At 37.8% G+C, this 27,122-nt stretch overlaps 2 protein-coding genes across 3 annotated transcripts; both read left to right on the top strand.

Moving 5' to 3' along the window:
- The first annotated feature begins 603 nt into the window (after window positions 1-603).
- Window positions 604-9,718, top strand: LOC131792212 (ATP-dependent RNA helicase DDX3X). Its single transcript, XM_059109590.2, has 17 exons — window positions 604-780; window positions 981-1,047; window positions 2,006-2,128; window positions 2,383-2,553; window positions 2,657-2,729; window positions 2,993-3,092; window positions 3,374-3,418; window positions 3,589-3,679; window positions 3,858-3,934; window positions 4,099-4,194; window positions 4,377-4,537; window positions 4,823-4,967; window positions 5,089-5,233; window positions 5,342-5,523; window positions 5,615-5,732; window positions 6,094-6,244; window positions 6,876-9,718. Exons 1-17 carry the CDS (start codon window positions 736-738, stop codon window positions 7,039-7,041), a joined length of 1,956 nt encoding a protein of 651 aa, XP_058965573.1. The 5' UTR covers window positions 604-735; the 3' UTR covers window positions 7,042-9,718.
- Window positions 9,719-10,973: 1,255 nt separating this feature from the next.
- On the top strand, window positions 10,974-26,411 carry LOC131792271 (serine/threonine-protein kinase mig-15). 2 transcript variants are annotated; one of them, XM_059109650.2, is made up of 34 exons: window positions 10,974-11,293; window positions 11,638-11,703; window positions 13,452-13,508; window positions 13,629-13,673; window positions 13,990-14,070; window positions 14,650-14,698; window positions 14,822-14,883; window positions 15,004-15,094; window positions 15,392-15,464; window positions 15,727-15,784; window positions 15,929-15,983; window positions 16,092-16,255; window positions 16,964-17,051; window positions 17,160-17,250; window positions 17,488-17,555; window positions 17,825-17,868; window positions 18,435-18,580; window positions 18,802-18,857; window positions 19,075-19,136; window positions 19,396-19,494; window positions 19,755-19,949; window positions 20,358-20,421; window positions 20,533-20,598; window positions 20,759-20,836; window positions 21,207-21,274; window positions 21,415-21,487; window positions 21,757-21,857; window positions 22,192-22,285; window positions 22,832-22,890; window positions 23,003-23,045; window positions 23,276-23,311; window positions 23,750-23,830; window positions 24,651-24,790; window positions 24,911-26,411. In XM_059109650.2, the coding sequence occupies exons 1-34, from the start codon at window positions 11,252-11,254 to the stop codon at window positions 24,992-24,994; spliced, it is 2,679 nt and encodes an 892-aa protein (XP_058965633.1). In that variant the 5' UTR covers window positions 10,974-11,251; the 3' UTR covers window positions 24,995-26,411. The 2 variants fall into 2 exon arrangements, with proteins under 2 accessions (XP_058965633.1, XP_058965632.1); XM_059109649.2 differs by having other exon boundaries at window positions 19,393-19,494.
- Window positions 26,412-27,122: the final 711 nt, after the last annotated feature.

The raw sequence follows: 27,122 nt of genomic DNA, 5'->3' as shown, positions 1-27,122 counted from the left end.
TATTTGTAATTTATCTTTGTATTAGTATTTAATTTAAGAGGACCCTCCTGTAAACCACTTTTGTGACGCTGGCATCCTCATTAAAGATTATAGTATATAGATTCTATGCAGTTACAAAATCATTTAATTCTGATTTGTAAACCGGGGTTTTTTAATTGTTCAAATTAACTGTCATTTCGAAGTAGTCCCAGAAATTACAATTTTAATCTTAGATTTTGTCATTTGGTGTTTTTCACATTCTAGCGGGAATTCAAAAGTTGCGTTCAACGATTAGTACGTACGCAAAAAATCTCACGGCTTTGAAAAAAATCATTAAATCAGGCAGTGAAAACACTAAATTTTTTTTCAATATCTCGTGTGTACCATGTGTAGAAATTCCAGATCTATCTTTTTTGTGCAAAGGATCTTGAAAGCCAAATCTACAGGGAGAACTTCACAGGTAACAAATCCATTGGTTCCGGTATTGTTATTTGATGATGTCACTGAGAAACAACGAGTCACAGAGTTCTTTCTAGATCCCTGCCCCCTCCCACCAGGTGCTGGGGCGGCCACGTGCTTGGTACGTGACGTCACGGCAGTGCGGTTACTCAGCCGGCTGTCGTCGACTGACATCTCGATCTGAACAGAAAAAAGTTGAAGAGCAAAATCCTTCAATTATTGTTCGCGTTTTTGCCGAGTTTTACCAACCATTTCAAATATTTCATTCGAAAGCTTAAAACTACTGTCTATTCCGTTATGAGTCATGTGGCCCCAGCTAACTTTCAAGCTCTAGACCAGCGGGTAAGTTGAAGATTTTAAATCGGAAGATATGAAATTGTGGTTTTTGAGACAAAGGCACATGGAAAATGCAAAATGACGCCTTCCTTTTTCGAACAGTTTCTCCGTCATTCGTCTAGAAAATAAACAATTTATGTGCTATTTCTTGTATTAAGTACAGATGAAGTTTTTAAAGTGATTTTTGTGTTGTTGTTTCCTTGTAGTTCGCTGGTCTGGACTTGAATCAGGGCGCCGTTAACCCTCACGGCGTCGATCCTAAGTCTCAACAAGGTAACTTGAAAAAGTACGATTTTAATCCGTCGCCTAAGATTGTGCAAATTTCCATTTCGGTAAAGTGGGAAATGAAGAAAACGAAAGAATGAAACGTGGTAAACGCTTTTGGCCGTTCAATACGGGTAAATCGCCGGATTGGTATCATATAATTCACAGGCTGAAGTAAAAATCTCTTTGTCGCTCTGGTAGCCGGCTTGGATTACATCTAATGATGTTTTTTCCACACCGCGTTCTTTATATTTTAATGAAGATTATCTTTGATTCTTCTTTGCTATTTGTTAAAATAGTTCAATGTTTTGAATTTGAATTACTTCTGTGTCTTGAAATAACGTACATTTGCCTAATAAATTGAAATGAGAGATATTTGCTCCCATAGCGAAAATCTATGATGTAAGTCTCTTTTTTTTGCGGGTTAAAATCAGGCCTTGAAAAGGCTCAGGAAAACGTTTCATTGAAATTCACCAGTGCCAGGAGTAAACTTTCACCATTAAAAGTCATTGTTAATTGGAATGTGAGAGTTTTTGGCAAAAAAAACTTTCTGGATATAATAATTATACTTACGTTTTATAAAAGTGAACCATTATTTCAGTAATAACAGTAATGGAGTCATTTTCTAAAGCTTAGAGGGTCATGTTGTCTAAACATTAGTTGATGAAGTTCTCGAAATCCCTCTGAAACTCTGAATAGTTTCCCAAAATATATTCAGTTACCAATGAAATAGAGACATTGGTGAGCAAATTCTTAGGATTTTTTGGAGATATTTAGATAAGATATTTTAACCCACAGAGAATATCTCTCAGACATGGCAGACTAGCAATTATGTGATTAATGTGATTAATACTTTTGATCAGATTTGGAAACAAAGCAAAATGTGGTAAATTAAATGTACCATACCAAAGTTAATTGAGTTGCCATGCTTTATTTTGACCAGCCCAATGTATGATTAATGTTTCAGAACGATACGTGCCTCCTCACCTTCGCAGCAGACCTGGTCCTCCTCCTCCTCATGGCAGAGGGGGGTACCATGATCATGGATACAACCAGCAAAGGGACTTTCAACACAGGGAACCCTACAGAGGTTTGTTCGGTCATACATCATTTGAGACTATAAGTTTCCGCACACAGCTGAGTGATGGGAGTAATTTGAACCAAACAATTGCATCTTGCAAAGGGAATCATTTCAAAATCTAAGTTGTGTGGTGAAGAGGATATGGACATGTCAGAAGAGTATTTCTGTGACTCTTCAGATGATAACAAGGCTTGGCAAAAAGTTTGATTCATTAATTTTCTTTGACTGGGATATATAATATATTGTATCTTATTATCTGTCAGATGGATTTTACCAACAGCAGCCAAACTTTTATGGTGGATATCCTCCACGAGGAGGTGGACGCCCATACTATGGGGGAGGTCAGTATTATGGTGGAGGCCGTGGAGGGGGAAACAGCTGGAGAGAAAGGGGTGACAACCGAGGACCTCCTCCCACAAGAGGAAGTGGCAATGGTGAGCGATTGTAATATACAAACAAACATGTCAGCACTGGGTGATTTTTCTGTTGTGTTCTGCTTTAGTTTCATGTTAATTGGAAGTATATTTTTCTCATCAGACTATAACAGAGTCACTCAGCCACCACCAGAAGATTGGTCTAAACTTTTGCCGAAGAATGACCGCATTGAAAGGTAATCACTGTTGGAGAAGCTGAACATTTTCTCTGTGAATGCTCGATAGTAATCTGTCTTACTGTTGGTCATACATCTCTCGTAATGTTAGTTTTCTTAGCAGGATTTTTTCCTGTAGATGATCCATTCTCCAAATAGTAAGAGTCCTGGATTATTCAGGGAACAATCATTTCCATTTTAGAAGGATTCTACAACACTTTTAAAAAGCGTGATATTAGTATAGGCATAATTGATAATGGTTGTTAATATATTTTGTTTCTTAGGGAGCTTTTCAACAAGCACAACACTGGAATAAATTTTGACAAGTATGAAGATATCCCTGTGGAAGCCACTGGACAGGATGTCCCTAAAAACATTGAGTCGGTAGGCTGTCAACTAATTAAAATCAAGAGTCTTGTTTTGAAATTAGTTCAGTTTGGGACATCTAGTTAATTATGACAATTAAACTGGACATATCTCAACCATTGTTTATAGTAGACCAAAGTGACTAGATTGTTCTCATAAATAGTGGTGAACATGGTGAAGATTGCTTTACACACGAGTATTTGTTGACAGTCTCACATTGCTAAAGGACAATAAAATTTTTTTGTTGTAATTGTGTACAAATGTATCACATGATGGTAACAGAGTTCTGTTTTTTGTAGTTTTCTGACTGTGAACTAGGGGAAATCTTGTGCAACAATGTTGAGGTATGATGTACTTGTCTGTTAATTTGTTCATATTTGTATCTCTACTGTAGCAGCCTCTGTAGGTTTTGACTTAAGTCTTCTTAAGATTAAATACATTTTAAGTCCACCATCAAGTGAAACTCTACTAACGGTAGATATTTTATTTTTTTTTATTTACTCTTTATTTGTAGCTGGCTAATTACTCCAAGCCCACTCCAGTTCAAAAGTATGCCATACCTATTGTGAAGAAGAAGAGGGACTTGATGGCATGTGCCCAGACTGGTAAGATTGATACAACTTGAAACAGCTACTATGGCGATACCGTGAAAAACTGTAATTAGATAGATGGACCAGCCCTTTTGATAGGAACTGTTCACCATTAGTGGCAAAGGACATACATGTGAATTTCATGTAGTGCTAACAAAAAAAAAATAGATGACTTGAACTACTTCTATTTCAGGTTCTGGGAAGACTGCTGCCTTCCTGATTCCCATTCTCAGCAGGATTTTTGAGGAAGGTCCTCCTCCCCTACCTGATGTAAGCAAGAGATGTGGTTCTATGTACCTCCTTTTTTGTGGTTGTATATATATATATATATTTTTTTTTGTCCAATTTTTATATGGGAAGTTGTATTACCTTTTAGTTACTTCTCCGTAAATGAAATATGAAATTAAAATGAAAATTTTTGTGGCATTTCTTAGGCTCGGCATCAGGGTCGCCGAAAGCAGTTCCCTCACTGCCTGGTTCTAGCACCAACCAGGGAATTGGCTTGTCAAATCTTTGAGGAATCCAGGAAGGTAATGAAAGTAACACCTTTTAACATTGTTATTTATTTTGCATTGCCAAGGCGGATTATGTTTTCCAATAACCCAGTGGCCTCCTGATGGGAGAAAACAGAGAGAAGCTGTTAGTCTCTAATGACTTAACAAACAATGCTTATGTTAGGTGGTCCGTCCTAAGAACATGTGTCTCTTGTCAGTTTTCTTACAGGTCATATGTGCGTCCCTGTGTGGTTTATGGTGGAGCTGACATTGGTGGCCAACTGAAGGAGCTGGATCGTGGCTGCCATCTTCTTGTGGCCACACCTGGTCGTCTTGTTGACATGTTGGACAGGGGACGAGTGGGGCTGGACTCTTGCAAGTCAGTAAAGACATCTTTTATGTCTATAGTTTTCTTTTTGTGCTCTAGAATTACTCAGCATTTCAATATCTGACCTTTTTGTGGTTTTTTTGAAAGACTAACATGACTTCTAGCCAAATAATAACACTAGCATAAAGAATGTGAATTGTTTGGAAGAATAACAAAATTCCAAAACAAATTTGAATCTATTTGAATTGAAATCAGGATAAAGATTTGATCATTTTATCTCAAGGCCAAGTGGAAAGGTTTTTGATCTTTTTTTGAAAGTATTTGGTTGCTTACCAGGTTCCTTGTTCTGGACGAGGCTGATCGTATGTTGGACATGGGATTTGAGCCTCAAATCCGACGCATTGTTGATCAGGACACCATGCCTAAAGCTGGTGAACGACAGACACTTATGTTCAGTGCCACTTTCCCTAAGGAAATCCAGGTAAGAACTTGCAATTGTAACATAACTACAGAGGAGTTCTTCTTTTAATTCCAAATAAGATCTCTTCATATCTTTTTGTGGCTCATGGTTTTCTTTAAAATCATCTTACCTTTTTTTGTAGATGCTGGCTAGAGATTTCCTGGTGAATTACATCTTCTTGGCTGTGGGACGTGTGGGCTCCACAAGTGAGAACATCACACAAAAAACAGTGTGGGTTGATGAATACGACAAGAGGTCATTCTTATTGGATCTGCTGAATGCTTCAGGTTTGTTGTGATATTGTTGTGTCAATAACAAAAAATATTAAAGTATCAAATATCAAGGAAAAGTCAGAGAAGTTCTGAAAGTTTCCCTCTGTTTTTAATCTCTTCCAGGTCCAAAGTCTCTGACATTGGTATTTGTGGAAACCAAAAAAGGAGCTGATGCTTTGGATGATTTTCTGCACGGTGAAGGCTGGTATGCAACCTCCATTCATGGTGATCGCTCTCAGAGGGAGCGAGAGGCAGCTTTGGGGTCATTTAAGTCTGGCCGCACACCAATCTTGGTAGCTACAGCTGTAAGTACACTAACACTGTTTTCTGATAAATGAGACAGTTTTTATTCCAAAATATCTGGAAGCTTGGGTGACTAATTATTTTGTGTTTTAGGTTGCTGCTCGTGGCTTGGATATTCCAAATGTGCGCCATGTGATCAACTTTGACATGCCAACTGATATAGAGGAGTATGTCCATCGCATTGGACGCACAGGCCGTGTGGGACACACTGGTGAGGTTACTTAGATTTTCTGGACATAATTCCACTTGTAAACAAAACAAATTTCCTTTCCTTAGTTATTGTTTTGGAAGTCATCTTTTATGGTTTTAAAGAATTCTCTGGCTGTTACAAAGAATTCTGGGTAAATTTGATTGCCTGGGGCTGGGAAAGGAATTTTTCTCCCTGCTTGCAGTTGTATATGATGCAGCATGGTGATCAGCATCACAACATGCACAATTTAATAGATTCATTTTAATTGCAAGTGCTGAGAAACACTGACAACAAATTATTGAAATTGAGGTTCAGTAGCTTAACAGCAAAACGTAAACAAATCTCTTGTTCAGAGCTAATTATCCCTCATGTGTGTTTGTAGGCTTAGCCACTTCATTTTTCAATGAGAAGAATCGGAATGTGGCCAAGGATTTGGTTGAGCTGTTGAGTGAAAGCAGGCAAGAGGTGCCAAGCTGGCTGGAGTCTATTGCCTTTGAGAGCCATCAGAATTCAGGCAGGAGCCGTGGAAGGAGGTATAACATACATCTTAGTTTATCCATTTGAATATAACAGAAGTGTCTCAAATTTTGAGCTGTTTTTTTACCTTTAATTTTCTTTGTGCCCAAAATGTTGATCTTCAGATTGGCTTATCTGGGTTTCATTGTGAGCCAATTTTGCCCCAATGCTCTTTAAGCCAATCAGTGATGTGAATATGATAATGGTATAGTAATATATGGGGTTTACCTGAGCAAACTATTTCCTTTATGAATTTCTATACACCTAGTCACATTTTTACAGAAGAAGATGAGCTACAATTACTTGGAGTAGCTGGCCTTGCCATATGTGTTAACAGATCTCAATAGCGCCTTCAAGTGTTCGGCCAAATGTCTCATAAGAGTCGTTTATTTGTTGTGTGAATGATTTGATTTAGTTTGATCTGTTGGCCCTTTTTTTTTTTTTTAATCTTTGGTGACATACCTGGAACAAAGAAAAATTCATTTGTACTAATCAAACTACTCTGTGCACTAGGTTAAAATCATTTTGATTTGAAATTCATTTGAAGCTATAACATGAAGAGTGATGAAGCAATCCAAACATTTTGGGCAGTAATAGCAATTTACATTCAATGACCTCTTACCTTTTTTTTTTTGTTTTTTTCAACAGCAGGCACTCAGCTGGTGGCTTTGGGTCCCGTGACTACAGGCAGCAGCCACATCACCGTGGGGGTGGGGGTGGTGGAGCCCACTATGGTTATGGGGGAGGAGCAGGGGGCTACTGGAATCCAGGCCGTTATTCTGGTGGCAATGCTTCCCAGGATTGGTGGAACTAGCTGGTGCAAGGTTCTCACTACAAGTTGTTGTTTTTTCTTTATTTGTTGTTACAGGAATTTACCGCATTTGTTTTGCGTTCGATGAAATAAGTTAAATTTGGGACTGTTGCATTGGCAATATCTGGCATCAAATAAAGCATCTTTGAGTGATTGGTGGAATGTTCTTGAGGAAGACTGGTGACGGTTTTCAGTCGCAGTGGCTTACTGTGTGGATCAGCACTGTTACAGGTCAGGTAACTGAGGAAGGCCTCTGGCTGCGAGGTCAGAGCACATGGAAAATGCAGTGTTATTCGATGTTGAACTCTCAACTGTTCATGATTTTTAAGAAACTCTTTAAGGAGCACCATGGAGAAAGTCAGTTGGCTTGTTCAGTTTGTTCAAACTGCTGCTTACAAACATGCCATTTATCTCCTGTTGTTGTGGTTGTTGTTTTCCGAGTAGGGTCAAAAATTGCCTGTTCAAGTTGTTGAAATGTCAACTTCAAGTGACGCAGATAGAAGAGGCAAGTTATGGAACACAACAATCTGAGTATTTATATATCTTTGGCGACGTTATGAAAGTTATGTTTAAGGTCATTGTACCAACAGTGACAGGTATATGTGATAGCCATCTACTTGTAGTTTATATGAACCAAGAGATCTTCTTGGGGCCACGTGTGAAGGCAAGTAAGAGCCTAAGTTTTGTGAGGGCCCATATTGATAGTGTTAACTGGGCCTTTGCATAAAGGTCCACATTTGGTCTTGGTTCCTTTCAGAAAATTTTTTTTTTTTCTATTTTCCTGATCAGTGGAAAAAAGAAATTCTCTGCACCATTTACAATAGATTTCTTACAGTTACAGCCCTAGAAAACAATTTTCTAGATGATTATCAGAATTAGCTTATGAAGTGTTTCCCAGTAAAAGTAAATATAGTTGAATTAGTAGCCCATGTGTAACAATACCCTCCCCCTAAGGAGGAACATTTCTCCTAGGGGGGAGTGTATGGCTACATGTAGGCTATTAAATTAGTTGCAATTACAAGAAACAAAGTGTACTCCATAATTTAAGATACATCCTAATTAACATAACAGGAATATTTTAATATGAGTACATATGTACCTACTTACAATACAGTTTGGTTAATTGTACAAATCAGTTCTTTTTCCAGGGTTTCAAATGCACTGAAAAATGCTTCATCAGAAAATCTCTTGTATTTATAGGAGACCATGGCCCTTGTCACAAATTTCTGAATTTATACCAAAAGAAATTGTAATATAACTTTTAGAATTAGGTTGTTCGTAACTTGCCAAAAAAAACCATAGCCAAAAAAAAAAAAATTGACAAGAACACTTTGTGAACATCAAGAGAACTGTTTGCAATGTAATAAGTGTTAAGTAGGCACTAGTTTCTTTGGCTAAAGAAAGAAATGGATAGTTTTTATTGTAAATTTTGAGTTCCACATTGTGTATAAGGGCCATAACCAAACACATTTTAGTCATACTGAGATATTTTGTAATACTGCAGTTGTCCACCAACAAATTGTTTTGTAATATTACAATCTTGTGCTGAACTAGGAAAACTTATGTCGCCAAAATATTTAAGAATCTCATAGTAAGTATCAGGAGAGAAATGTTCCCGTTTTGAAAAAAAAAAATCAGTAATTCTTAAACAAAAGTAGTTGCAAAAGATATTTTATTTACAAAAATCTTACAGGGTGTTAACAGTACAGTGATAATTTATAACGATCTAAATGCCTTATCATGCAAAGAAAAGTGAGCAATTTTCTGTTATTCATGAAGTCCAAGTGAAATAAGTGTTGTGTCGAAAAGAGACAACAAGCATCATGTAGTCCAGGAATACATGGAATTGAACGAGTAAATCACTATATAAGGAATAATCGCTTAAGTTGAAAAATCATCCTGCCTGAAACTTAGACTATATTGATATTTTATGAATATCATCTTGGATTAGGAATATTGCTGCTTGTGAAAATGTTGATACAAAGGCTGAAAACATGTAATTATTCCGATGATCTGAATTTTTGTTGCATTACAGTTACTATAACATGGGAAAAATTTATTTTCCTTGTCCTTTTGAAATTTTGAAGTACACTCGTCAGCAGCTAATAAACAACTTTGGGTTGGGGTATGATTGTAAATGCAATCATGCTTTGACGTAACTCAAGATTTTTAAACATGTTACTGTTAAGAGTATCTATGGTATTTATTTTCTTTAATGAACGGGAAGAGAACAGCTAAGGAAGTTACAAACCAGGCCACAGCAAGTAGCCTTATAATAACGTATTATTTACATAGACCTTAAAGAAATCTTAACGTAGCTATGTGATCGAAGCTAACTTTGTTCCAAAGCTGCTTGCGTGATGCTTATAAGAATTGCGTGACAGCGGGTTTTCACGTCAGCTACAACCTTATGATAACCTTAGTATTAAATTTTAGGCTGCTTTGGAACAAAGTTAACTGAAATCTTATTAGTTGACTTTACAAATCTATAAAATGTGCTCATAGAAAGCATGGTGAATCAAGACGTGCTGTCCATGCAGTTACTTAAAATCCTTATTTTAGAGTTTAAGAGTTGTTCCGTTTAAAAATTGGTTATTTCATGGGGAGAGTTAACTGCCAAGGCAGTCAAGTTATTTGTATTTGATGTCAGAAGCCAATAAATTATGACCATTATAGTGATGATAGGTTTCTACTGTTTCTTTTATGGGAAAAGTGATGAAAAGTTCCCAAAGAATGTTTCCTTATGCAGTTAGCCCATATTAAGCAGTCACTAGCTTAAGTGTCAAATTTATTACTCCCAATATGTACCTGTAAATTGAACCTGCATTGAACAGATAACTACCTGGTGAACGCAGACACCAAAGATAAGATCATTTGTTCTTTGAAACCTGTGTTAATTAGACATATCACTGCGTAGCATTTGCGTGCGCGTGTGTGTGTTATTGAGTGTTATTGCCAGGTAATAGAACTGTGCGTGAACAAGTTTAATTTTGGTTAATTTTGAGAAGAGAGTGATATGAATGATCACGACAATTTGTCTCGCTGACCCGCCCTATAAAAGAGACGGTATTGGGGAGAACAACGGAGAGACAAATCCCTCAATAGTAGGAGCCAGAGGATTGAGGTGGGCTAGGGGGAGGGAAGGGACCTGATTGTAGGTTTGTCATCTCAAAGCAGACATGGAGAGGCGTGTCATCCTAGTCACGCCCACTTTTTTGCAGTTAGTAACACAGCTTTCGTGCAGCCGACTGAAATAGAATCTGTATTTCATGTTTTTCGTCTTAAAAGTCACGCTATCAGAATAAACTGTTCAAATAGTCGCCATGGCTTGACGGTGAAGGCATCTTTTCCTCCCCGTCCTCCTTTTTAAACCCTTGACCCCTAAGAGTGATTAGCATCTAATTTCTCCTTACAAAATCACCCCTGAATCACACGTTAAGGTCGCAAGAATAAAGGAAATGATCACCAACTAAATAAGCTCTCGATTGTTTAGACAAATGCTTCTTGTCAGCAACCTTGGAAATGTATGGTGAAAACCCTAGGAGATTATGCATACTGAAGTTAGAATATAAAGGTTTAAAAAGTGTTGTTTCCTTTCTGATCAGTTTGCAACCATTTCAAGAATTTACACTCCTCTGTTGACATAACCCCTTCCTTTCCGAGTTCTTCACCCCCCCCCCCCCCCCCCACTCTCAGAAAGGCCCTTAACGTTTATCTCTACGGAATGACAAAACCCCCTCAGTCCCCCCAGAAAGAGAACTGGTTAGTAATGAATTTCCGTTCAACAGCGCACATGTGCATTTAGTTAAATTCAGGTTCAAAGATGTAGCGAAAGCGCATTGGTCAGGTAACGCGTTGCTGTCAGCGGCCACCGACTCAGCGTGATATCACGTGATCCGTCCCAAGCTCCTCCCTCCACTTTGTTTTGAGTATGGCTCTAAATTATTTCCCATGAACAGAGCCCTATGGTTCCCCTGCGCTTGTGTATATTTTGGATGAGCTGCGAGGGTTGATTTGTTTTTTGAAAACACTCCAATGTAAACGTATGCGTATTGTGGAAATAGGAGAGTTTGTGTGGGCTGAGGTGTAGCGCAACACTCGTGATCGTTCTACGGATGTGACAAGCTTCCCGTGCGTGGCTTCGCGACTAGGTAGAGATTCAAATTCTTCAGTGAGCAGTGCGGTCGTGAATTCATCACTTTAGACTATCAACATGGCATACGGACTGGACGATATTGATTTGGCTGCGCTGAAGGTGAGTCAGATTTCGCTATATACCCTGACAATTCCTTTTTAGTGGACTGAATTCAAAGATGGTTTGCAATAGATCTCGCAATATTTTAAGAGCCTTAAGCCGGTGAACTCACAGGTTGATGAAGATATTGAACTCAGAAAAAATGTGTAATCCTAAGAGCTGTCAATACGTGGTCAACTTTCGGCGGATGTATTTTTTAAAATGTAGTTTTTCGCGATGTACTCGAAAAAGCCGATGTCTAGACAATTCAAACGAGAAATCCCGGTGATTTTACCTACTGGGCTTTATCTGTTTCTTTATCGTGCCTGTAATTGATAACTAAGTACTAAGTATTGCCTTTGCAGGATCCAGCCGGAATATTCGATCTGGTCGAAGTTGTTGGAAATGGAACGTATGGGCAAGTACATAAGGTATTGCTAAGAGGATCTTAGATAAAATTGCTCGATCAGTTCGCGATGTGTAATAATTTCTAGCCCGGTAACTTGTTTTGCTCCAATACCTGTGCATTTCATTTTCCGTGTAAATTTTTCATGCGTTTGAAATAAAGAATACGTTTCTTTTGTTCTGAAATGAATTGCGATCACCTTGTCGCAGATTGCACGGGCTTAAAGCAGAATTAAAGAGGATTTTCATGCAAATACTCTCTTGACAATGTGATGGTTGATAATTTGCGAGCTCAACTATTTAGCTTAAAATCGATTACTGAAAAATATTTCGTACTCGAGGGATATCATTACGTGCACATTTAGCCAGTTTTTAAGACAACTCTTTGTTTTATAACAGCTTGATAACAAATGAACAGAAGAATTGACTTCTCTCTTGTTAGACTTCTTATTTCGTCTTTGATCATATATTTGATAAATTATTGATGCTAAGTGGCAGATAAGAACTTCTGTTGCACGCAAAACACCATATACTGAGAGATCAATCAGGATTTAGGAGAGCTTAACGGAGTATGTGATGAAAGAACTTGTTGTTTTCACTCCTTCAGTTTCATTACCAACCATGTAGAATATATTTCACATTTCACCTCCTTCGTATTAAAAACAGATGTACATAGTTTGAAGTAGTTTTTGCTTACACCATACCGAAAATGTTTGCGCTGGACCCAAACAGAAAAATAACCTCTTGCCATCGTGTTTTCTTTATTAGTGAAACCTCTAAATTCCAAATTTAAACTATGCATCGAGTGGTTCTTTATTCTTTAGACTTATAAAAAACTGTGGGACCAAAACATGTTAGTGTTTGTTCTTTGTTCTTTTAAATTAACTCAATTGGAAACAATTTTAAAGATAATTGCTCATTATGGAATGTTGTGATTTCAATTTTACAGTAAGTAGATGATTGGTTCACTGACACGGCCAGGATTTCAACTGTCTGTCAAACAGGCAGTATTTTTACAAACCTCAAACACTAAACAGTGATCTTTTGAATATTTATTGTTCATATTAATGCTTTCTGTGACTTAAAACTTCAAGTGAAAGAGTTGTTTTAAAAGAAATTTCGTGACATCTCAGCATGTTTTGTTTTAACTTGTTTATTTACGCTAGAATTTGTAGTTATGATTTGGTTTTAAAGTGTGATACATATCTGAAGGATTGCTTGGTAGGAAATAACAGTGTTGATGACAAATCTGGGGTAGTGGTTTACTCAGTGGGATCCTCTGCTAATGGCACTGAGAGAACTCATGCACTCTGACGAAGGGCTAATGCTTGAAATGTCAGCTTTGAAACCTTTTACCGTAGCCAATTTATGTTATCAACTCAGTTAATGATACCAAATTACCCTGTGAGAACTTGGTGTTGGAATGCAACCCTGTTCAAGTTTTATTGAAACAAGATAATGTGGTTTTATCAACCCCAGTTGATAATGTAACTTGATCACCGCAAAGAGTTTCTCAAGCTGACCTTTGAAGCTTTAGCCCTTTGTCAGAACTCAGTTGTTGAAGAGAGTAACATTTTGAAAATTATGATTAGCACAGGACAAACAAAACCACTTTCATCCCTCTGGTGATTATGACCATGGTCAACTCTGATTGAACTATCAGGAAAACTTGGGCTACGCTCAGTTATGTTTGGCACTTCCTTGCTGTTTTGTGAACTTCAGTAGTAAAATCATGGAAGATAAATTTGAAAATTTCTTTCCTTAACAAATCCAGGGTCGTCACAAAAGAACTGGGCAACTTGCAGCCATTAAAATCATGGATGTTACAGAAGTAAGTATTTCCAACCATCTCTGTTGAAATCTCTATAATGGAACATTGACATAACCCTACCAAACATTACTTGCATATTGAATAAATATTCAGTTTATGATAACTATGAATTTTTTTTAGGATGAAGAGGAAGAAATTAAGCTTGAAATAAATGTTCTTAGAAAGGTAGGTACACATATAGATGTCAACCATCCACCATGCAAAATCACCTGATGAGTTCCTTTACACAAGGAGTAAAATTAAACTACAACACAACCCTCTAGTTTGCACAATTTTTAGAAGAATTTGTCATTAGGGGTCATTGCCTAAAATTTCTTATGGATCAACTTGTCAAAACATTGATAACCAGTTGTCATTTTGGTGCTAGACTTTTCCCAATCTTTGAAATTTACAGATAATTGACTGTACGATTATTTTTAGTGGGGATAAGATATCAATTTTGCAGCATCTTCTGACTAAATTGTGTGTGTGTATTCTTTAGTTTTCTCATCATCGGAACATAGCAACATACTATGGAGCATTTGTGAAGAAGGGTTTACCAGGACAGGAGGACCAGCTGTGGGTATGTTAATAATTACTGTTTGTGCACCTCTTTATGCTTATTTTAAATATAATGTGCTAAAGAACAACATTGGAAGTTGCTATGGCCTAGTTAAAAATCGAACCTTGGACTGAGAGGTCTGGGTACAAGACCTGACAGGTCATGGTAATGTCTCTTTTGTATAAAACACTTTCTTCCCACATTGCCTCTCTCCACCCAGAAGTGTGAATGGGTGCCTCTGACGTGTTAGGGAAGTGTACATAAATGGTCAGGGGTGACCCACAGAGGACCACATTGTCCAGTTGAAATAGACAGACTGTCTCCTAGTTGCCTAGTGCTATAGAATTCAGGAATAGTTAACTGCAATTATTGGACACATAGACTCTCAGCCTCACTTTCCCCACCCACAGACAACCTGTTCCGTGACTTAAATCTTATTAATTAATATCATTTAAGTAGAAGCTTTCCTGTTTGCCAGTTTTTAGTCGAAGTGGCATTCAAGACCAATGTTAGATTGTTAGCTGAAGAGTTAGAAAATTTCCTATTTAATTCTTACTGGTGTGATTGTGTGTTCTAATACATTGTTTGTTTTTTGATCAGCTTGTAATGGAGTTTTGTGGTGCAGGATCCATAACGGACCTGGTTAAAGGTAAGTTTACAAGTAATATTCTACCAGTAAGGTTTGCACTCTGGTGCAAATTAAACCAATGTATAGAGAGGTAAAGCTTGAATTATTCTTTAAATGTTATTTTTTTGTCTTTGTTTCTTAAAGCTTCAAGAGGAAAATCTTTGAAGGAAGAATGGATTTCATATATATGTCATGAAGTGTTGAATGTAAGTTCTCCAGAGCACTTGTTACAAGGCATTTGTGATGTCACTCATGATACTTCATATTTTCAGGTTTAAAACTTTCAGCTACGCATACTCTATGTCTGATGTAACTTTCTTTTCTAGGGAGTTAGTCACCTTCATCAAAACCATGTCATTCACAGAGACATAAAAGGACAGAATGTGTTACTAACAGACAGTGCTGAGGTGAAGTTAGGTAAGGACATGCCATCACTTGTAAAATGTGCGTTTTTTTATTTCAGTGGCTAGATTACTGCATTTACCAATTTGACGCTTACTATGAAGTTCAGAAATGTTGTCATGTTTTTTGGCACCAATCAAGTGACTCAAATCAACCAATCATGGCTAAGCTCTAGATCCATTAACTAAATGACTCACTGCAACATAACTTACATTTTTTGAAATGCCATTTTAACTTGAAAGGTGCCGTTACATACACATGATGTCACTGTACTAAAAATTTAATATTAATTCACAAACTTTTATTATGTAGTTGATTTTGGAGTTAGTGCTCAATTGGACAGAACCATTGGAAGACGAAATACCTTCATTGGAACTCCTTACTGGTAAGAAAATCTGTTTGTGTTGTAAAACAAAAGAACTTTATAAAGTCATTTTTCCTTCTAAGGTACGCAATAAATCACTTATTTTATGCTCTACTGTGGATCTGTGGAAAATCATTTGAGTATTATTAATTTTGAATGTGGACATCTCTAAGAGAAATTTAAGCTAATATTTTTCATCCTTTGTGCACCTTTACAAAAAAGAATAATGTAAAGCACAAGTTATGAGACAAAAATGCAGATAAATATGATCATTTTTTTGTAGGATGGCTCCAGAAGTTATTGCCTGTGATGAGCAGCCAGATGCCACATACGACAACAGGGTATGGAATTTTAGAAAATCATTTCTTTGTAAATGGGTGAAAGGGATAAAATGGCATTGGAACTGGTTTCTGTGAAATTGAATTTAGCAAAAAGTTAGCAACCTTGAATTGTGTTGATCAAAGAAAATCTTTTTCATATTTCAGTGTGATATGTGGTCAATAGGAATTACTGCAATTGAAATGGCTGAAACCCAACCACGTAAGAATTGTTTCCTCTTATCAACTGGAAATTTTAATTTTAAATCCTGCTTTGATTAGTGACTGATGAAAAGATTACAAGTTAACAAGAGAGAGCTTTCTCCCACAGCTTTATGTGACATGCATCCAATGAGAGCTTTATTTCTGATTCCACGGAGTGATCCTCCTCGACTGAAGTCAAAGAAGGCATGGTCCAAGAAATTCCATAATTTTGTCAACACATGCTTGATTAAAGATTACCAGCATAGACCAACAGCAGACCAGCTTTTACAGGTAAAGTTGTTTCTATCATTGTTGTTATCAGCTTTGACTCATCTACACTGAAGTTTCCATTGTTGTTGTCATCTTTATCATTATTATTATCATCAGCATCATTATCATCATATCTAAGAGATAGTAAATATGCATTGATTGGTTGAGCTTAATAATATTGATAACAGTAATAATAATAACATTAATTGACCTCTCACCCAAGCAGGGTTTTCAGTGCCAATACAAACAAATTGAAACAAACATTGTAAATAACCAACTGGCAGGAGACAGACCAGTTGGCTGTGTACAAAGCACAGCCAAGAAGTTGAACTTGGGGCAATTGCAAACAAATCTAGAGAGCAGCAAGATGTCCAGTAGTCCAGTGGTCAGTGCACTGGGCTCCGAGTTGGACAACCCGGATTCTAGTCCTGGCCGGCTCAAGGCGTTGTGCCCTTGAGAAGTGCAGGAAAAAAAAATTGCAAGCTCCGATTTTAGGCTTGGCTAAATCTATATATCATAATCCTAACCCTAAGCATTCAAGGAGGAATATTGTAAATAAATTGTGAAAATTTTGAGAGTATGAGAGGATCTAAAAATAAGTTGTGAATCTGTGAATTAAAACATATTGAAAGTTTTGCATTATCTTTTTGGTTCACTTCTGGACTGCTCAGGTGCCTTGCTTTATTCTGTAAAAGAAGAATTCAAGTTTATTTTTTATTTTAACTGCAGCATGAATTTATCCGTGATGCAAGATCTCATGAAAGGAAGATAAGAATTGAATTGAAGGATTTCATTGACAGGATGAAAAAGAAGAGAGGTAAGTGCGGTTGTTTGTGCTCTTTTAACTTGTGAACAGATACTAAACCATGGTTAGTCTTTTGGTGTTGTGTTTTGAAGTAACAGTATTTTCTGCTATTTCTTGCAGCACCACCTGATCATGAAGAAGAGTATCAGTATTCAGGAAGTGAGGAGGAAGATGAGCAGTTGTTAGCAGGAATGATTGCTGAGGAAATGGGGTGAGAACTTTATCATCAGGAAAGTTCATTCATGCTTCTTGCTAGAGTATTCCTTCACTCGGAGGGAAGTAGTGCCTGGTAACCAGTTTTAGGTTATGGAATAGTACGTCAGTAGCTGTGCACTGTAAATTAGGAGTCACAAAGTTCTGTTTTGAGTCTTGTCGAGATATTCTCTTTAGGGTACCATTTCATTTAAAAACTCAACTGATTCAATTGAAACTTGTTTCTTTCTGACAGTATTGTAAATGTTCAGTCAACTTTGAGAAGAAATTTAACCCTCATGCAAGGAGGAACTTTTGGAAGAGGTGAGATTCTGGTAAATTAGAGGTATGCACTAACAAACATTGCAGTAGGACTTTACTATAAAAGGGAATTTACTATGTTAGAGACATCTCCAGAGTTCTGATAAAACCTGTCATTTTTGCATCTGAATGTCATACTAGAAGGTAAATTCGCCTATTACTGTTGTTTAAATCAATGTTCATTGCAAAATATATGTAGTGTACATCAGTTTAAATTTTCAGAGATATATAAAGTTTCTTGAATCATTAATGGTCTGAGTCACGCTTTTCAGGTAATAATTATCCACCGAGAAGGACAAGCAGTGGCAGCAGCCCAGTGAGTGATACATTTTCATTGCTTTCCTTCTTTTTTGGTTATTTAAAGAACAAAAAAAAGGGTGCTCTACAGAATTTTGTATTCTTTAAAAAGTGGGAAAACTTAAAATAATTATCAAGACCTTGAAAAAGTATGGAAACAACTTTAATTCATGTAAAAATGATTAGAAATTTTCAAGTTGATTCTGGGTTTTTCCACCACAAGGTAGTTGAATGTCACATGAAACAACTTGAGCAAAATGTTGAATCAGCATTGTCAGAAAGGTCCCACTTTTTAGGGCAAAATCTTTATAGCCATTCATCCAATTAGGCTATTTCATGTATCTCAATCGTGAGTCTGAAAATTGAAGATAAAGGAATGAAAAAGTCTTGAATTTTTAGCACTTAAGTTTTTTACAAATCCTGAAACAAGGCAGCTAGTCTCTTTGTCTCCTTCACAGCCACTGTTTGGACACAAGATGCTTTAGAGGGAAAGTGCCTTGTGTGTCAAGTGTAACTGATAGCTGTGAAAGTGAATACCACCCTCTTTGAGTTTACCAAGTTGTTTTCCTCTCCTTCCTGTTGCAGGAAATGAACCTGAACCATGGCGCACCTCAGCACATGGGTGCAACTGGTGGTTATGACAATGATGTGTTCCTGGACACCAGTGTTGACAGCTTCATGACTTTTCAAACAGATGACACCCTCACGGCATCCAGCCATTCACGACATCGGTGAGGCTTACTGCCCAACCTTTGCCAATAAGCTACACCTTAAGGTGGCATGTTGCATTCTTCTGACCCTTATTTTCTGTACTTTGTAGTAAGGGACTTAAAGCATTGTCTGCTTTTATTTATTGGATGCCAAGTAATTCAGGGCTATGTAAACATTTAGGTTGGATATCTGGTTGATAATATCAGACGCATAAAACGTTTTTATTTGCTAATCGTTTCAGAGTATCTTTGGATGAGCAGCAAGATGGTGAATCCACACTTAGACCTCAAAGAGAAGGTAGGTAGTGACAGCACATTTCTGTTTTGTAATTCTTGATGTAAAACATTCATTGATGACTTCTGCTAAGCTTATTAAAAATCAATCATATCAGTCTCTGTAAGAGACAACAGTCCATTTCAGGAATATCCTTGCCCCAGAAATCAAGTCTCATAAGTTATTTTTGGTCTTTGGTTGTGATTGAATTTTTCTTTCAAAACTAATTTCTCTTTCACAGCTCACCAAGAGGATTTGGATGGATATGATACAATGGTGGTAAAAGATGATGATGATGACTCGGTATTAAGCTTTGCTCTTTGTTTTATCATTTGTTTTTTAGTTTTTATTGAGTTTAAATTACTTCAGTAAGCCGTTGGCAGTCGGCTTTGGAAAATGTGCCCTCTTGATGAACCCTTGTTTCGTTTTGACCTTATCTTCGTTACTCGGTGTTTCTTTTGTTTTCTTGTGCCTAGTTACTGAGAAAAATGAATTAAGCAAACACTAAACTGTTACGTTTCCAAGAATGCAATAATAACGTCATAATATTTTTCTTCAGCAGTCAAGTGCCTCAACTGCCAGTATCGGTGAGGCAAGCAACCCCACTCGACCCCTGACGAACAATCTGCCAGACGTGCTACCAACACAACAGCAAGTAAAGGTATGAGGAGTGGCGTTGTGCAATAAATATCACAGGTCTGCAATGTGTGCAGAGCAGGGTTCAGAGGGGAGAATGGTATTATTGAAATTTCATAAGTCATTCATAAATAATTTCTACAATCATTTTTGGAACTTTTGACTGAATTTTTTTTAACTTTTTGGGGGATTTTACTGGTGAAATCTTGCTTCTCAAACATAGTTTTTCCTCCGCCGCGTTCGCCATCTTCTCAGGAACTAATGATATATTTTTTCTCAATTCAGAAGTCTCAGACTGAGCGCCATAAGTCATCAGATGAATCCATCGCCTCCTCTATTGTGCCCCAGGACCCTAGGAGAGACAGGAAATTCTCCAAACAACGAAGTTTTGGCTTCAGTCGTCAGTCCCAGGCTCCCTCTGAGGTGTCGGTGAACTTGACCCCTGACAGAACTTCAATCGCTAACTTGGACGATCTGGGAGTAAGTTGACTCGTTCGTTGTTCGCCAGAACAGGCTCTACTGTTTTTCTTGGTTATCTTGGGCGAGCGCAATGGACTTCAAGTGGCAGGCAAATAAAATCGTCAATTAAAATATTGTTATTTTCCCCTTGCGCTCGCCTAGCGCGCGTGTGAAGAACCCGAGCCAGCCCACAGCTCGTGTTACTGACTCGCGTTCGCCTTCCCCGCGTGTAACTGACTCTTGCACGCCTCCGCGCGTGCAGCTGACTCACACACTCTTTACTTGCGTGTAAGTGACCCGCGTTGCTAAAACGCCCCAGCTCGCTTGAAAAGGCAGAAAATAATTAGTGCAGGCTCTCTACTGTACATAAACGACGTAAATAACAGTTTGAAAAAACTTACAAATTTATTAATTCCTGTCTTCTGTTAGATGCCGCAGATAAGAAAGTACAAGTACAAATTCCGAACAGAAATCTTATGTGGAGCTCTGTGGGGTACTGAAGAATTTACAGACTTGTACTCAGTCTTGTGACTTACTATTTCTTTTTGTGGCCTTTTGATTTAATAAACATCTAATACATCTTCTCCTTGTGCTATATTTTCAGGAGTCAACCTTCTTGTTGGAACAGAAAGTGGATTATTTTTACTGGATCGGAGTGGTTATGGCAAAGGTGGATGATAATTTTGTGTGTACTTTAATCCTCGCCAATTTTTTTCGATCTTCGTTGTATTAGTATTTTTGCTGTTTGTCGTCATTTTGTGTATGTGTTTGTTTGTCTGTTCTTGTTCCTTGAATTTATAACTAACCCAAGTTGTGGCGTTCTTTTTCAGTTTTTCAATTGATATCTAGACGCAGATTCCAACAGATAGATGTACTTGAGGGGATAAACGTTCTTATTTCCATCAGTGGTAGGTTTTTTTTTCCACTATCCTCCTCATCTCGTTCTTTTAAGCCTTTAATCCCTAAGAGTGACTAGCATCTAATTTCTCCTTACAATATCACCACTGAATCACACATTAATGTCATGAGAATAAAGGAAATGATCACTAACTAAAGAAACTTTTGATTGTAAGACAAATTCTCCTTGTCAGCACCTTAGTAAATGTACAGAGAACAGTATGGAGAATATGCATACTGATGTTGGGGTGTAAAGGGTTCATTTGAACCGTTTTGTTCATCGATTAGTTTTCAAGCTCATTGAGATCCTGTTGAGCCTAAGTTTGAACTAAGTTTCCATTTCTCAATCTTTAAAAATTTTATCTATTTTCTCCTTTCTAGGAAAACAAAACAAACTCCGTGTGTATTATCTGTCATGGCTGAAAGCGAAGATTCTAAAGGGAGAAGAGGTATAGAAGCTCATGGTTCTTTAGAGCCCATATGTCTACATTTTTCGCAGATAAAACGAAAATGTTTTTGTATTTTTTCCAGGTGTCTGTCTGTAATGCTGTATGTGTTTTCTTTTCTGTTTTTTTTAAATTGTGTGCAGGCGGAGAATATCCGAAGGCAGCGAGGTTACACAACAGTCGGTGATCTGGAGGGATGTGTTCACTACAAAGTTGGTAAGACTGATTCAAATCTTCACCACAAGAATTTTTCACGAATGTTTTTCCGATTTCGATTACATGAAACCTACCCCCTCGATACTTCGTCGTCCGCGTTTCGTCCATCCACATTTAGGCCTGGGTGGAGATAGGTACTATGCGAATAAATTGTCTTGTCAGGGCTCGAACCCAGCCCCCCTTCCGGAATTCCGCGTGGTAACCATCGCGCAACCTCGTATTCCAGATAGAAGCAGTGATTATTGACCAACGACTCTTTTACCTTGCAGTGAATTTCCACCGAATCAAATTTCTTGCCATCGCCACTGAGAACATGATTGAAGTTTACGCTTGGGCTCCAAAACCATATCACAAGTTTATGGCCTTTAAGGTGAGCTTAACTGAGTAATTACTGCACAACAGAATTTTTGATAGTCGATGTTTTCTAGCTCACTGTCTCAAAAACCGAGCTTAAGAACGAATCTTGTAGCCCGGTTTTTGTGTAGCAACTTTCTGGCGGAACACTTGACTTATTCTTGACCCGGAAATCTTACTCCCAGTCTCACCCCTGTCTATTCGACCGGGTGGGTAGATTAGAAATGGGGAGAGTTTACTTGACCTGCTGTTAAAGTCTAGAGGATCTTACGTGGATATCTTGCACCAAACACTTTCCGAGCACTCTCCTTTAGTTATTATTAATAAGTGTTTTTTTTTTCTTTCTTCAGTCTTTCTCGTACTTACCCCAGAAACCTCTGATGTTGAATGTATCAATAGAGGCGGAAAACAGCAGACTAAAAGTCTGTTACTCCTCTGAAATAGGTTAGTGCAACCTTACCTTTCCCACTACCCCCTCCTCCCTCTCCAAAGGTTACCACTGCTAGTGGCAAACGGGACAATCCACAATTGCTCATCAGAAATTGTAGGTCATTGGAACCCCACCCCACCTCCGCTCCACCCTCAAGGTTACCATTGCTTGTGTTAAACAGAAAATCGTCACTAAGTATTCATCAGAAACTGTATCAAACATTCTTTCTTTGTAAGAAGACACTCAAATTTCTGAGCCCAGCGGGTGGTGTTGGCTATTTCTGAAATGCCTCAAGCCTTTGTTTGATAACGAGAGTAAGTGTTAAACCAGTGACATGGAAAAGATTTGACTCTCATGAGCATACAATTCATTTGCACATAAAAAAACTTTTGGAACCCGGAGATGGCCTATAACTCTATAAGGCTCAGACTGAGGCCAAACTCATTTACTAGCTCATTACGAGTAAAACTCTACAATTATATTCTTCTTTGTTGTTTTATATGAATACTGAGAGGAAACTGGAGAGAATTTGCCTATTGATCAAGTTGATTGTTTCGCAGGTTTTCATGCTGTTGACTTGGACTCAGCTTCAGTTAATGATTTATTTATTCCTACTCAGGTCAGTTTGATCGACAAATTTCTTTCATGTTGTTTTTGTTAAAATTGAAGAACATTTTTAAGGAAATAAAAGAAGTTCATTTTTATTTCTGAATTTTTCTTATGTTTTACAGCTTCAAGAAAAGTTCCAGCCGCATGCTATTATTCCTCTACCAAGTAAGGATTATTGTGATTTTCTCCTTACTAATGTGAGACAGACTGTATGGAGACTGTTAAGGAGAATTTGCGATTTTGTCAGCCGTTTCTTTTAATGATATCAAGTTCGATATTTACTGTGTCGTTTTATAAGTCGACCAGGAGTTGAGCGCTTTTATGAATAAAAACTGTCTTAGCCTTTTTCGATATTGTTTTGCTGGTTTTAATTAAGTGTTTGCGTTGTGTTTTAGGTTCGAGTGGTTTGGAACTTCTTCTCTGTTTTAACAGTAAGTACGGATGCATAACTAATTTAATTAGACAGGCTGCTTTACCGTTTTGAAATTCGCCATCCATAACCATCCATCGAATCTTTGAGTTTCCACCTAAAGTCGGACGGTCGGTCCGATTCCCGACTGTTTTGTCGATTTCGGACTCTTTCCTCGGCGTTGTCCGAAATTTAACGAAACCGTCCGTAGTCGTAAGGAACCTTCCGAAATAATACGAAATCGACCAAATCAGGCCGAATCGTCGGAGATTAAACGGAAACGAAAAAAAGGCGAAACCTTCCCAATTCGAACGTAATCACCTATAATGAGACGTAAGGATCCTAACTTGGATGGAAGCAAATGACACCGTTCCAAATTTGAAGAAATATTTTGGTCGTTTAAATTATATTGTTACGATTATTTTAACACAGAGTCGTTATGCTCCTACTTCTTATCTAGATGAAGGCGTTTACGTTAATACCAACGGAGAACTGGTGAGACATGCCGTGTTACAATGGGGCGAGACTCCTTACGCTATCGGTAAGTTTTATCTCCTTTGTAGATATTAATTCCCTTAGGTTTTATTCTTCTTCGGTCTCTGATTATTTTTGTTAATTTTGCCAAACGCTAAGTTAGTTTTTCAGTACTTTTCACAACTTGGCGGTTATCTGGCGCTGTGAGAGAAGCACTTTCGCTTTTGAAAATATCCTTGGCGTGATATCGTACTCCTCAGTCAAATTTGAGGGTTTGGGATTTGGGATTGTTTTGGTTCTGCTTAAGTCTACTAAGCGCTGTGATTGGTCCAGAAAACACGTGCCACTTTCTCAACCAATCAAATTCCTCACTAAAACCAATCACGACTTGGTCACTTGCGTTTTCCCGCGCTTCAGACATTTTGACAGTTCTGAGTTCCCGTTGGCTTCTTGTCATTTTAACCATTTCCTTGATTGGCCGTTGTGATTCGTTTTGTTTTGGTTTAACGACACCCAATCGAAAAGCGCTCTACTTCTCACAATCTCAACTATTTTTGTAAATAGAATAAGAAAGATAGTTGGTTTTGAGCTCGGTAAAGAAACAAAGAAAGATGGTTTTTTTTCGTCTTGTCACGAGCGGGGACAAAGAAAAACAAACCATCTTTCTCCATTTCTTTACCGAGCTCAAAACTCACTATATTTCTTCCTTTGCTGATCCTAGCAGTATGTAGGACGTGTGTCATATATAAACTTCGTGATAGACCTCGCTCACCGTGGAGTCTCAGTGGCCTAGTGGTACAGCACCGGAGCGCGGACTTTGTTGGACTTTGTTCCACGCTCGTGAAAAGACGAGAAAAAATCTTACTCAGTTTCAACTATTATTGCAGCTCACATAGGCTCAGGACAAATAATGGGATGGGGAGAAAAAGCCATCGAGGTTAGATCTGTGGAGACGGGACTTTTGGATGGTGTGTTTATGCACAAAAGAGCTCAGACGTTTAGATTTCTCTGTGAGAGAAACGAAAAGGTCAGTCTTATTATCTTCGTGCCACTTGTCACGTAACATGGTTACGCTTTTCGTTTCACGATTTGTTGTCACGCTATATCACTGTCACTTTGCTGTCATTGTTTTTATTTTTCATGGCAGGTTTTCTTCGCTTCTCGGTCGAGTTCAAGTGGCCAGATTTACTTCATGACGCTAAGCAAGACATTTAAAAACTTTGGTTACTAATATTTACACAAACTGCTCTTTGGGACGGAAATGAAATGACGGCTCAAGAAAGAGAGAGCTCACAGGGCTACAGTGGTGGCTACGTTTGTTCGTAATCTACCTGAGGGAACCTGCAGAGATTTCACGTGTTCCTCGGAATAGGTTTTCTTCTTTGGGGTTTAAAGCTTAGAAGACCTTCGTCTAGTTTTTTCCCTTATCACACTGACCTGAGAAGTGTGCTTTAGCAGTGAAAAGATTCAGCTCTCGATTTTTTTGCAAAGATTACCAGTATAATTTAATGGTTACGTTGTAGTAACACATTTTAAGGGGTAAGATTTAATTATTTGTAAACAAAAGTGAAAGCCAAAACAAAACAAACAAAGCAGAACCGAAATTTAACGTGGAAAAGTATAATTGCAACTTTGAAAGCACAGAATAACTTCTCTCGAGAAGCTCTGTATAAAGTCTTTTTTATCCATGTAAATACAGTTTTCGTTTATTAAATTGCGTTAATCTTTTTACATTGAATTCGGTATCTTTAAATCATGTTGTCAAATGTGAATTTTAATGAGTAAGTTTGTAGTCTAAGAGAGTTTTAGCGCTCAGCCTTTATTCAAGAAATTTTTCGATCTTAACGGCATGCTTTCTGAGAGTAAGCCATTTATTTTAAACAGTGTTGTAGGTTTTTTAAAAAATCTTTTTGAATACGTCTTTTAGAGTTTTAGAGGGCCAATCGAACTCTGACCCACGAAACTCGTTTTATTTAGTGAACAGAGCCTGCGTTAGTTTATTATCGGTCAGTTGTACAATCGTAAGATTTTCGGAAACTTCGGTTTCCGAACATTGAGCACGAATAGTGTGATTTATTTATTAACTTTAGAGGCGGGACCTTGTTCGTGAAAAAAGAAAATTTTGTACAGAACGCTTTTAACTTGACCTAATTATTGCAACATGAGTTGAACGAAAAGCTGAAATCGTTACAGTATGACATGCGACCATTTCGCTGTGATTTTCTTGATTTAGATATTAAGCTTTTTTTTTTATCAGTGTACTACCGAAATTTATTTTGCTCGTCTTAATACGGTTTTTATCGACTGACTGAACGGTCCTGCTCCTAATATGCAAACGAGCTATATCTCGTATCGCTCATCTGTTAAAAAGAACGCTGTAAAACGTAAAGTAAAAAAGATCCAAAGGTCATGAAAAGCTTCCATGTAACTTCATTACTGATATGTGTGAAATTGTAGCCTCCAAATCTGTGAGGTTCCTGAATGATAAGGCACTAACATTGAGTGACGGTAGCAAATAATGCCCAAAATAATTGTTAAATTTTATTATTTTAGATATTTTTCTTAGACTCCAGAGATTGCTGTCGGAGCTAGAATAAAGTGCAAATACAGATTTACCGTGTTTTTTAATAAAGCGAAATGGTTAGTAATCCTGTTATCACTTTATTACAAAATGTAAGAGCTCTTTACAACGTTAGAATGATACCCTACGTGTGTTCTCTGTGTGATCAAGTGTTCTCTGTTTCATGTTCTTCGTTATTTTCCTATAATCCTCTTATTCACACTATAAGCCTTTTCAGAAGCAAGCGTGTTTTTACAGGAGACTGATTGACTGGGGGAGGGGGTACGGTGTAATTGGTAGCCCACTCTATTCCTTTCGGGACCTTTCTGGGACCCACCATGATGGAATTGTGACAATGTTAATCCTTTCGTTAAATGTTATTCTCACTCGAAATATGCTCTTGCAATACGAAATAAACATTTTTTTCTTTTACCAACAAAATCTATGCGATACATGGGGAATTAAGAACGTTTTATATGATTACGGGCTGTATGACTCGTTTGTTGCACCGCTCCTGATTAACAACACTCCCTTAACGATCACGTACACTTGACCTGCGCCCAAGCATGTCCTTCTTTTTGCTTTGTCTACTTGCTATGGGATATTTTGTTTGTTTCGAAATTATTTTGGCTCGGTTGAAATATTGTTCACTGAACTTTTAACCTCACGATTCTCCAATGAGCTTTGATCCCATAGCGCGCAGAGCAGGGGTGGAGGGAGTAGGGGTAACCCATGGTACCTTATTTTACTGTGAATTAGAGACCCAGAGAGGGACGAGCCCTTAATTAGCATAACAAAT

This window comes from Pocillopora verrucosa, chromosome 6 (genome assembly GCF_036669915.1).
Source record: "Pocillopora verrucosa isolate sample1 chromosome 6, ASM3666991v2, whole genome shotgun sequence".
Lineage (NCBI taxonomy): Eukaryota > Metazoa > Cnidaria > Anthozoa > Scleractinia > Pocilloporidae > Pocillopora > Pocillopora verrucosa.
The sequence above is the reverse complement of the archived record's forward strand: the minus strand, read 5'-3'. Positions and strand labels throughout refer to the sequence as shown.

What these genes read in the sequence shown, in the direction of transcription:
- LOC131792212 (XM_059109590.2), top strand. Translation starts at nt 736, where the DNA reads ATGAGTCATGTGGCCCCAGCTAACTTTCAAGCTCTAGACCAGCGG. An exon ending in GTCCTCCTCCCCTACCTGAT is followed by an intron (nt 3,935 to 4,098) that starts GTAAGCAAGAGA and finishes GGCATTTCTTAG; the next exon opens with GCTCGGCATCAGGGTCGCCG. An exon ending in CTTTCCCTAAGGAAATCCAG is followed by an intron (nt 4,968 to 5,088) that starts GTAAGAACTTGC and finishes CTTTTTTTGTAG; the next exon opens with ATGCTGGCTAGAGATTTCCT.
- LOC131792271 (XM_059109649.2), top strand. Translation starts at nt 11,252, where the DNA reads ATGGCATACGGACTGGACGATATTGATTTGGCTGCGCTGAAG. An exon ending in TATGTCATGAAGTGTTGAAT is followed by an intron (nt 14,884 to 15,003) that starts GTAAGTTCTCCA and finishes TTTCTTTTCTAG; the next exon opens with GGAGTTAGTCACCTTCATCA. An exon ending in CAACACAACAGCAAGTAAAG is followed by an intron (nt 19,495 to 19,754) that starts GTATGAGGAGTG and finishes TTCTCAATTCAG; the next exon opens with AAGTCTCAGACTGAGCGCCA.